This window comes from Peromyscus eremicus, chromosome 15 (assembly GCF_949786415.1).
Source record: "Peromyscus eremicus chromosome 15, PerEre_H2_v1, whole genome shotgun sequence".
NCBI lineage: Eukaryota > Metazoa > Chordata > Mammalia > Rodentia > Cricetidae > Peromyscus > Peromyscus eremicus.
The window spans coordinates 40220116-40232317 of NC_081431.1; the positions used below are offsets into that span (position 1 = coordinate 40220116).

Genomic DNA, 12202 nt, shown 5'->3' on the forward strand with positions numbered 1-12202 from the left:
TGATGTGAGTGGTCCCCAGCCAAAAAAAAATCCAACAGTGTGTCTGGGCCTGCTCCCATGCCTACCATAGGAGGCAGAGCTAGGAGCTTGTTTCTCCTGCTTGTTTCAATTCCTATCCTTTCCCAAGTTCTCCTTGGGATAATGCATGTCACCTGCCCCAGCCACACCCCACACCCCTCCTGATCTAAGATCATCACTTCCTTTCTATCCTATGATCTTCAGAGAGGAAGCAGAACAGAGTATGAAGGGGAGGGGAACAGAGAGAAGGGTAAGGGGATAGGCCACTTCTGGAAGGCCTCAGACTAGTGGTAACATGGTTTTGTCTTAGGCCCAGCACACACTGTATAGAATCCCAGGGGGCAAATCATACTTCAAAGGAAGTGGCTCATGATTTTGTTCCTCCTTTTGTTCCTCCCTGCCTCTCCTCCTTCCCCTCCAGGATCACCTTCTACTGTGTCAACTCTTCCTGGCCACCCTCCCTCCAGCCAGCCACTGGTTTAGGGCTATCAATCACCACCCCTGTGCGTCCCATACCCAGGCTGTCTGGGGCTCCACATGTTGTGAACTGCAGCAGGAGCTCCAGGGGGAGCTTAGGAATGTGCAGCAGCTTGATGAGATTAGTCCACACCACAGGACTGTGGCCTCAGCCTTCATTAATTCTGTTCAATTGGGGATGGCTCCTCTCTTTGCAGTGTGATAACCTGAGGAGATGTAGGTGGCTCTGCTCTTTCCACAAGGCTGTGTGTCACTCACATTCCCTTCAGTGCCGCACTAATGAATCCAGCCACACTTCACCCAGCACTATGAAGAAATAACTGCACATATGCAGCACCCCGTGAGGCCAGACTCTCCAGTGAGCTAAACCTGAAAACCTAGAAAATAACCTAAAAATGGCTTGAAATATGTCAAACTGTCATGGAACTCCTCATGTCTTAGGGCTTAGAAGGGAGGTCTCTGGAGACCCTTTGTTTTTTTGGGGGGTTGAAACAGAAATCCCTGTTTCTGTCCACACAGCCTCATCTCCAACACAGACAGACCTCATTCCTTCCTACAGTTCTGTTGACCTTCCTCCTGAATACAGCTTGCTTTCAACTAGAAGGCAGCAACATGAAGTGATAGAGTCAGATACAGAGCAAATATATGAACTTAGTGATAAAATATTGAAACGAACAAAGACAACAGCATGTGATTGCCCTCTGATCCATTTAGAAGGGGTAAAAGAAGATGGTACATGAGCACGATTTAAGTAAATCCATGGATGTCACCAACAGGTTGAAGGCCAGGATCATGCTGTCTAGTGGGTAAAATGGTCTAATTGATCTAGCACCAAACTTCTGGGTTTCACACTGAGTATCTACAGACACACACAAAAACCCTCTATTACTTCTGTCATCTTGTTTAAGCTTCATGCTTTACATTTACTTCAAGATTGAGAGATGTCTGCTTCCCAGGCCAGGTCCTTGCCACCGTAACCAGCTAGGAAGCCAGCTTCTACCCCATGAGTATCACTGCTTGGTGGGTGAGAGGAGCTGGGACAGCTTCTCAGCCTGTTGGGTGGTGGCATGGCCCTGCTTCAGTTGTCCTAGGAATGACACGAGAGCCTTCACTACTGTCCACAGGCTGTGTTTGACTGCGTGGTGACCTCCTTGAAGAACGTCTTCAACATACTCATTGTCTACAAGCTCTTCATGTTCATCTTTGCTGTCATCGCCGTCCAGCTGTTCAAGGGGAAGTTCTTTTATTGCACTGATAGTTCGAAGGACACAGAGAAGGAGTGCATGTAAGAACCGCGACCATACACCTCTCACTGTTTGCTCAGGGTGTCCCAGCAAATCCCTCTCCACTTTCCACAGCAGACTAGGTCTCCTTTCTCTCTTAACTCCATTCCCCTTCCCGTAGAATTATAAACCAGGAAGAATTATAGAACAAATAGACATTTGTTGAACTCCTTTCTTATATCAGATATATCCTTTCTTACATCAGATATATCTTATATAAGATATATCTTATATCAAAGTAAGAGACACTTTGCCGGAACTCTTTTTAAGTCTTTCTAATGACCTACTGAGAGAAGTCTTATTTACATTTTATAAGTATGGAAGATGTAGTCAAAAATTAGGTTGGCCAAGGTTACATAGGCAGCTAGTGATATCAGGATTCATCCAACATCTGTTGGGCACGAAGTATCATTTTTATTCCATAGTAGTACCTGCCCTTAATAAAACTTGCTGTTCCTTTTTTATGGTGGTCATTGTTACCCTGACATTTTTAAAGTTTCTAAAAATGTTTGACTATTCCATACACTATACCAAGAGGCCCTTATTTCATTTCTATTCTGGTTTCAGAGGCAACTATGTAGATCATGAGAAAAACAAGATGGAGGTAAAGGGCCGGGAATGGAAGCGTCATGAATTCCACTACGACAACATCATCTGGGCCCTGCTGACCCTCTTCACTGTCTCCACAGGGGAAGGGTGGCCTCAGTGAGTGACAGGGTGGGCTTGGTATATGTGTCTTGAGGGCTGCAATGGGACTGTGTGGGTGCCTTGAAAAGCTCATTCAAGATGAACACGGCTAACCCTTTGTTATTGTACCAAAGTAAGTGGTTCTGAGTGGGTGAGAAAGGCAGAGAAGAGGAAAAATAAAAATCCTTCAGACAGAGACGGAGAAGGGGTAGACAAAGTTGGGGAAATATTTGAAACTCTTTGTTTTCATCAACCTTCGCGTTGTGTGGAGCCCTTTTACTTCAGAACAAATGAGTTTTTACAACTTTTTACCCCTCAGGAGGATCCCTGTGGGCTGTTTGAAACAGATCTATCCTTAACGTTGGCTCTGCACCTGAGAGCCTAAAGAGGGAGGGAGCCTACAGACCCTAGAGATGCTATCTAAGACCAGACCTCTTTTTAAAGAATGCAGGTTCTTATGCTGTCCATAGCAGGAGGCTATTTTTTTTTTTTCTCAAAGACTTAGCAATGAGTAAGACACCACTAGTTGGCCGCAGAAAATCAAATGGCACTAGAAGTCCCTTGGTACTGAACATGACGACCTAAACTATAAGAGGCTATCATTCTGTTGCTTACGAGATGAATACAGATAGAAAGTGGGCTACAAAGAACAGTGGGACCTTTTCTTTACCAATTTGGTTATGGTCACCCCAAATCAGTGGAGGAATAGAAAAAGTCAGAGAAGACATATCAACAACGACAAAAGGTGGCACATTTCCTACAAAGCTAAGGCTGTCACCAACCCTCTGTACCCTCTCTTTTGATCCTCATAGGGTCCTGCAGCATTCTGTAGATGTGACAGAGGAGGACAGAGGCCCAAGCCGCAGCAACCGCATGGAGATGTCCATCTTCTATGTGGTCTACTTTGTGGTGTTCCCTTTCTTCTTCGTCAATATCTTTGTGGCTCTCATCATCATCACCTTCCAGGAGCAAGGGGATAAGATGATGGAGGAGTGTAGCCTGGAAAAGAATGAGGTGACAGTGGGTAGACTGTAGTAAGGGTAGTAGTGGGAGCTTTAGAAAAGAATCAGGACAGCATGCATAGAGAGAAAGACCATGTTTTCCTAACTTTACTGGAGTATTAGAGTGGGAAGAGAGGAAAAGCCCAGGGGGAGGCACAGAGACATGCAGTCTTGGATCCAGTACTCAGTGGGTAAGAGCACCTTTTCAGCATGTATGAGGACCCAAGTTTGAATTCCCAGCATCCACAAAAAAAGCTGGGTATGGGACTGGTACAACAGCTCAGGGACTACAAATCCCAGCTGCCCTGGAGACCTGACTTCAGTCTCCAGGGGCAACCTGATAGAAGGAAGGCACCAACTCCCACAAGTTGTCTTCTGACCTTTACATGTGCATTATGATGTGTACACAAGGGCACGCACACATGTACACACACACACACACCATTTTTTAAAAAGCTGAGCATGGCTGCATGTGCCTGTAACCCCAACAGGGAAACACATATCGGTAAATCATGAGCGCTTGCTGGCCAGTTAACGTAACCTTATGGTGAGTTTCTGGTTCAATGAAAGGTCCTAGTTCAAGGCAAGAATGCAATAGGAGAAGATGCCCCATGTCCTTCTCTGACCACATGTGTGTGCACAGGCATGCTCACCTGCACACTCACATGCACATACATCACACACAGACAAGATACAAAATTATACATAAAGATAAGCATGCAATCTCTACCCTTGTGTGTGATAGTCTAGAAGGAAAAGACATGTGCCACAATTACAACATGAAGATGTTTGCTTACCTCCCTGATTCTCATGGCATCTGTGTTTCTAATGACTGGGGATACGTTTTCTTAATTGCTCCTCTAACACATGCATAGGTTTGGAACATTGTAGGGTTTTATAAGGTTGACTTTGTTGTTGTTTAACAATGGAGCTGAACTAGAAACAGTCATAGATTATAAGAGGAATGCATAAGCAGATGCAGTTTGAACATTTCTAATATAAAAATCCAAAACTTTTTAAATGATATGATATGGCAAGTAGAAAATTCCATACCATGAAACTTGGTTTCATGCAGAAAATTAATAAAATATTACATAAATTACCCTTAGGCTATGTGGTTGGGGCACATATGAAATATTAATGAATTCTGTGCTTAGCTGAGCATCCTGTCTTCAAAATATCTCATTACATTTATGTAAACATTAAAAACTCAGAAACCAATCTGATATCACAAATCACTCTGGTCCTACATATTTCAGATAAGGCATTCTTAGGCAGTAGATAAGCCCCCTTAACAGAGTCCATGTAATGTTTAGGGGAGGTTGAGCTGATTCTAATAACTTGACTTTCCACAGCGCGCATGCATTGACTTCGCCATTAGTGCAAAACCCCTCACCCGCTACATGCCGCAGAACAGGCACACCTTCCAGTACCGCGTGTGGCACTTCGTGGTTTCTCCATCCTTTGAGTATACCATCATGGCCATGATCGCCTTGAACACTGTCGTGCTGATGATGAAGGTGAGAAGTAGTTGTATGTGTGCAGTGACTGGGAAACCACTCCACCTTACTAGCCTGCCACCTTTACCTGCTCTTCTATCATGAAGTCTTTTGGATTTTACCTAGTTCAACAGCCCAGTCCTTGAACTTTGGGATAGGGGTGGGGTCATTAAATGAAATGCAGAGTAACAGAGTAGCATTTAGGGACTTTCAGGAACAAAAGTGTCATCAATAGGGTCCACCTTTGATGAGGGTGGACAAAGCCCTTCAGAAATCATGGAATCTAAAGGAGTACTGGAGTTAATGTGGGCTTGATTATATTTCATGCTAAGTGCAAAACACTTAACTCTGGAAAGTGCTTCTGTCATGGCTACCTTTACTCTGGACATGAAGGTGGCTTTGCTATTAAGCTGTCCTAAGTGGGACATGGGGATGTGTTTCACTATATAATACACATGCACTGAAGTATTCCATTAGGGCAAGTTGAGAGATGACTAGACCTGGCATGTGTATCCCACCATATACACATAGGTCTTAAGGCTTTGACTCTATTGTTCTTTTTTTCTTCTTCTTCCTGGCAGTACTATTCTGCTCCTTGTACCTATGAACTCGCCCTAAAGTACCTGAACATTGCCTTCACCATGGTGTTTTCCCTGGAATGTGTCCTAAAGGTCATCGCTTTTGGCTTCCTGGTATGTCTGTTCAAGCATCAGGATTCTCTTCCTTTGGGTTACATGGAGGTTACTGCTGTTCAAGAATGGTTCACCTGCTTGCACATTTAACAGTGAGCTCAGTTTACTCAATAAATAGGCTGCCATGTGAGCAGAGTAGGAAAAAAGGGAAAGGGAGCCACATCTCCATACCCATCAAACCATCAGTCCTACTGAATTCTGTCAACAGAAGGGTGGCCATCACTGGATTTTATTAGAACTACAATCGATTTGATATATAAAGAAAGAAAACACAGGTTAGAATAATATACCTTGAATGATTATAAATTTTATGATTTGAATGGGGAAATATCTTTCATAGACTCAAACGCAGCAAATAATAGATTTTTACCTATTAGCCTTCTGCCCACTAAGTGGCATGAAGAGTAACTTCTGCCAATTAAAATGTTTATTTATATTTACAATGTTCAATTACCTTTAGGGGGTGTGGGGTTTGGGGAAGAATATGGAATTGGACTTGAGAGAGATTGCAATGAATTATTTCTGGCATGATCTCTTTTTACTTCTCCTCAACTAGTAATTATAATTGTTTGGCAAACTCTTGTATCTGTTCTCAAGAATGTTAACAAACCTGGCCTTTGCATCTATGTCCTATAAACACAATCCGTCCCTCCCTCTCCTCCTACTTGCTTCAGGGTCTGCTGTGAGCTCAGTGGGGTGCAGATAAGCCCGCTTGGCAGCTGTCTCACACTTATTTAGGGTGTGAGCTACTCTTTCAAGTTCAAGTGAATCCCAGACTGGACCGCTTTCCTAGCAAGAAGGGAAAAACTTTGCTGCAAATTGAAATAAGTGCTCCTGGTAACAGCTGTTAGCAGGACGCTGGGCTGGGCTTCATAATTGTCAGTGTTGATTGTGGGGGTTGTTCCAGTCTTCTGGTTCTTTATACAACCATTCATTTGATTATTTGGGGTGGAGAGAGTTGAGGGGAACCCATTGCAGTGGCTGCATTGTGGAATTCTTGACTCCCTTTTGAGTGTTTTGAGACTCAAGGAAATAAAAAGGTAAAAAGAAACTTCTACCACACAAAGATGCCTTTATAAAGCAGTCTAGACCAAGTGGAGTGAAGTGAAAGAGAGGGGAAGCCGGCACCACCACAGGGGAAGCTTCTCTATGAGTCTTGGTGTTGACATTGTCTGTGACTTAAGCCCCAATTATGTGTCTAATTGTGGTGAATGCTGAATACATACTTACAGGCTTAACTAGAGGATTCGGCCTCAAGCCCTGCCTCCTTCCCACCCTCATTCCTGTGTTTCATTCAAGGCCTGGAGTCATTCACACCAGAAAAGGCACCATTACATCGATTTGGCATCCCAATCTTTTGGAATACCCCAACATGTACTGTTTGGTCAGATCTCATTAACTCTGAAAAAGGCATAGTAGATATTGCCATTGGCATTGTGGCAATTATCATTTTAAAAGAAAAAATTGAAGTTCATAAAATGTGCTTTCTTTTCAAGGTTACACAAGAAAATGTAGAATTAGAAAGTGGGTGGGAATAAAATGGAAAGAAAAGGAGAAATAAGTAACATACATTGTGCTACCCAGTAAATATCCATCCGGTGCTTTACACATTCATTTCTCTATATAACGTCTGTATTGGATAGGCTCATTTATTTTCTTCTTTTATAGATGAACTACAACTCAGGAAAGATTAATACTTTACTTAGAGTTAGTGAAAGACAGATCCAGGAGTCAGATCCTGGTCTATCTGACCCCAGAGTTCAGAATAACCTACTAGTTTATTCAGTGGCCAGAATACATTACCAAATCCCTGGTAGATACCTGAAAGTGAGGGTAATCGATGTCCATATAATGTATTCTCATATACTGCTAAATGATGGGATGCTTTCTGAGAAACATATTTATCTTAGTTTCTTTTCCTATTGATGTATACAATATACTCAGACAAAGGCAACTTAAGAGAGAAATGGATTATTCTGGATCACAGTTCAAGGGTACAGTCCATGTATACAGAAAGTCAATGTGCGGGAGCTTGAAGCCATTGGTCACATTACATCCACAATCAGGAAGCAGATCACTTTCTACAGTAACAGGATCCCACCCAGGGTGGGTCTTTCCACTCAATAACACAGCCAAGATAATCCCTCAAGCATGCTCAGAAGCCCATCATCCAGGTGATTCTAGATTCTGTCAAGTTAACACTAACGTTGTTAGGCAATCTTGTCATTTTGTGACTATCATAGTATGTATTTACAAACTATAATAGCTACATCACCAGGCAGTAGAATATTATGAGACTCCATTGTATGTGTGTTAGGTCGTTAGTAGAAACATCATTATGAGGCTCTTGACTGAACTGTGTTGTATCCTATTAAGTTGAAATTTTTCACTTAGATAAAGCCCTTAATATCTTCTCTTTGGCTTTCTGTAATTTTTCATTTAATATTTTGGATTGTAAGTAACTAAAATCATGGGAAATGAAACTACAAATAAAATGGAAGAGTAATGTACCTCATGCCAGTGAGGCATCCTCAATTGGAACTCAAGTCTTCTAGTCCTCTGAAACCTAGATCTATGAACTAAGAATTAGGAAACTCATCTTAGGATGGGAAATAGGAACACCTTGAAAGTTGTGGCTTTAGAGATCCCACTTGGCTCCCTCGTTGATGAGCTGAGTGCCCCACTGGAAAGTGAATTGTTTACAAAGTTGAGCCCCTCTGCTTTTCTTTATACTCTAGGGCACATGTGGCTTTGGAATCAGATCTCCCTAAACCTCAGTTTTCTCATATACAAAACAAGGATAATAATAGCTTAAAGTCTTAAATATGTGGTGCTCATTAAACATAACCTTTCTCTGCACAATCCTTTATCTGTGGTATATCTTCACTCTTCTGGCCAATCCCACTATTCAGTACTATATGAACATGGGACATTTGGTACTGCCTAACTTTCAGACCCATAAGAGAAACAAATGAATTGAAAGAATATCAAGGGTTTGGAACAGATGCTAAAGATAAGTGATGGTAATTATGAGGGTAGGAAGCAGGGCACTTTGGTAGTACTCCAGAACTCTTATGGTACCTGATGCCCAGTACCCAATTTGGAGATGTGGGTGTCCTGTTTTAAAGAATGTAGTCCAAGGTCTGTGCTGAGATTGGATGGACACATCATGCATTCTGAAGCAAGTGTTGTCATCTGGTTGGTGGACTTTCTGGGTCTTTTATATCCCATATATAGTATTTAATCAATCTCCTAATTTCATGACTACTCCCCTGCTTTTTTAAAAAACTTAATTACATCTCCTCACAAAATGTAACAGAGCAGAAAAGGAGTGGGGTGGGGTGGACGATGGAGTCTATTCATCCTACTGTCAATCAGTTGTTTTGAAAAGACTCAGTGGATATTTGGGGCATGTGTGTATCCTCCAGTCCCATAGAGCCTCTTGAAGCAAATAATTTAGAAGTTTAAAGTTGTATGATACTTAAGGTTTAATGGGTGTGTATTTACCCCAAATTCCCTGAGGTGTATACGTTATAAATGCAGAACTTTTTATTTGTTGATCAAACTCAGTAGCATGGGTGAAAAATAAATGTTTTCTAATTTCAAAAAAAATCTTTCTTATGGGATTTTTTTAAGTGACAGTTTCAAAAACATAGTCTTCAAATAGTCATGGAACTGTTTTTAAAATGAGGATTTCCCAAATTAGTAAAGGAGAAACAGAATTCCGGGTTAGAATCAGGAAACTGAGCCCAAAGTTAGAATGAACTTATGCATGAATCGACAAGTTTTAATTTCCAAGTGACAGAGTTATGTAACAGAAGATGTCTTTTCTTTTTCTTCTTCCATTGTCTGATGTTCATGTGACTGAATGCACTTGGCAGAACTATTTCCGTGACACCTGGAACATCTTTGATTTCATCACTGTGATTGGCAGTATCACAGAAATCATCCTGACAGACAGCAAGGTGAACGGCTCACAAGGTCCCCATATTTAAGCTGGATCCTGGAGTAGCATTAAAAAAATCCTCTCCACATACACCCCATTTATAACTCACCGTGTCAAACATGTCCCTTTTATCTTGGGAATCCACTTCCTCCTTCCTGAGCATCAGCCAAAGAATGCAAACTTTGGGGTGGCAGGTCTCATGGAAGGCTTAGTTACATTTACATGACTCAAACAGCAGACGTGGAATGGGATAAATGGAATGGAGACTCTTAGAAGAAGGTAGTATAAAGTATTTAGCTAAATTCCACAAAGAATAACATGGTTGTCTTTAACCACACAGTTGTTAGACCTGAAATGTTTCTCTAAATTAGTTTATCCTAAAGAACTTGTGGGGAGCTTTATTGTAATTACTGAATATCAGAATGCCATTGTGTGCTAGGGAATGACTAGCCCTGCTCCTTTAACAGCTAAGTGCAGACTTCAGTGCTTTTGGTACAGATTGGGGAAGCCAGTTTTCCTCTCCTGTGCGCCAGGGTACTCCCTGTACCCATCTACCTAGGAATGGAAGGGCTGGGTTAGGAGGCTTAGAAAGACACTCACTGGGTGCCCCTCAACTGGAGTTCAGTTAACCACAAAAGACAGAGACTGTCGTCTATTTTGTGATCTGAGTAAGGAATAAATGGGAAAATACCAGGGCTTAGATCTTCCTAAATGAGCATATTGTCACTAATTACATGTTTCCTTTTGGTCCACCAGCTGGTGAACACCAGTGGCTTCAATATGAGCTTTCTGAAGCTCTTCCGAGCTGCACGCCTCATAAAGCTTCTGCGTCAGGGCTACACCATTCGCATTTTGCTGTGGACCTTCGTGCAGTCCTTTAAGGTAAAAGGCTCCCTGAGGGTGGACTACCACCAGACACCACAACAGCAACATCCTCACCCTGGTTCCTTCCCCTATTGGAAGGAGAAGTTTATAAACTTGAAACTTATTAGAAACATAAATACAATAGTTCTTATATAACATAGGCTGGCTGGATAGTGCTCAATTCATATCTACATTATAGAATCTTATCCTAAAACTACTGTATCACTTTGACTTTGTAGCTTGGGCCTTTTCTGTCAATACTGAAACAAGGACATGCTTTATGAGATGTGTGCCATCCTTGCGCCTTCTAGATTGCCCTGAGCAACCCTGTCCATAATAGACTCGGCCTATGTGACCCTTCAGTGACCCAAGCCAGTATAACTGCCCAATCCTGGACTCCAACCTCTAGAATTATGAGCCAAAACAAGCCTCTCCTTACTTCAAAAGTTTAATCAGTAAAGATATGCCATCATGACTTTGTCTCGGGCCTTATCCAGAATAGGTAATCAATGTATGCTTTAATGTATGAAGAGATGGGCACATGTCTTCAGTCTTTAATATTAATAAAAATATAAGTGTAAAAATTTAGTATTATGGAGGTAACATGTTTTTAAAGATGAACTTATTGGTTTTACTGGGGATGTGGGTATTCTCATTATGTTCTGTTTGGGGTCTAGAACTTGCCGTGTAACTTAGCTGGTTTCAAACATGTAACCCTCATTTGCACATTGAGTTCTTGGATTCAAGTAATGGGGCATCACACTCAAAAAAAGCAAAAGAAAACAAAAACAGAGTTGGCCTCCTATTGTAAGATGTTTTCAGCGTTTTCAGGGACTTGTCAGTGTTTTCATTTCATGGGAAAGTTTTTCAACTTGCACTTCATAAAAAGATGATTCATGTGCAATCTACCAGTCTTCACCTGGCATCTCCTGAATGTATGGTACTCTAATGGCACACATACATGTCCTATCAAGGTTAGGAATGTTTGGTCAAGTTATTACAATGTATTTTTTTTAAACGTTCTCATGGGATTATGCATAGGTCTAGGTACATAGAGGTTAGTTAAAAGTCGGCGCCTAACAATAATTTCAATGGTAGCAATAGTAAAGGAAGGTGTTCAAGCATACTTACACTACCCCAAAGACATCTAATGTGTGTTATTTGTTAGTCTAAGGCCTGGGTGCATTTCTTTTCTTGTAAACAAAGTTTTTCAATTAATGTATTAAAAATAAATTTGATAAACATTAAGTGACTCAAGGATGACAAACTATCAATTCACCAAATTGTCTTCCTTCTTTTAATTAATTATACATTTAATTAAAGAGTACAGGGCAGTAAAACCATGATATGTCATCACTTGGAAAGGGAGTTTGTCCCATATCCTCCTTATGGATTGACTTCTTTACAAGAATTGTTGGAGTTGAGATGAAAGACTGGTTATAGGATGTTCAGTCTCCAAGATATAGCCTTGGCTTCTCTACCCCATCAGGAGCCGATTGTTTGGCAGGATTATTCCCACAGAGGCCTCACTCAGTGAACTCTAGTTTTCCAGAGTTAGATGACAGAGGAGAAATTCAAAACCTTAGGAATTTACCCTCTGAGTCTCCCGTGAGTTCATATTTAGAATTAGGAAGACAAACTGCTTTGAAAGCTGTTTTTATTATTTTATTTTAAGAGGACTGCCCATCAAGCTTCACTTGTTAGTGAATCTAAGAACTATGTGTCATTCTGTCAT

At 41.4% G+C, this 12202-nt stretch overlaps 1 protein-coding gene across 3 annotated transcripts in view; it reads left to right on the forward strand.

Moving 5' to 3' along the window:
- Cacna1e (calcium voltage-gated channel subunit alpha1 E) overlaps positions 1 to 12202 on the forward strand; it is a 304112-nt gene that overhangs the window by 258273 nt on the left and 33637 nt on the right. For all 3 annotated transcript variants that reach the window (XM_059280418.1, XM_059280419.1, XM_059280420.1), the window contains 7 exons: positions 1620 to 1780; positions 2346 to 2483; positions 3278 to 3479; positions 4822 to 4986; positions 5547 to 5657; positions 9539 to 9622; positions 10360 to 10485. In XM_059280418.1, the coding sequence (XP_059136401.1) occupies positions 1620 to 1780; positions 2346 to 2483; positions 3278 to 3479; positions 4822 to 4986; positions 5547 to 5657; positions 9539 to 9622; positions 10360 to 10485 (987 nt within the window). The remainder of the gene's footprint in view (positions 1 to 1619; positions 1781 to 2345; positions 2484 to 3277; positions 3480 to 4821; positions 4987 to 5546; positions 5658 to 9538; positions 9623 to 10359; positions 10486 to 12202) is intronic.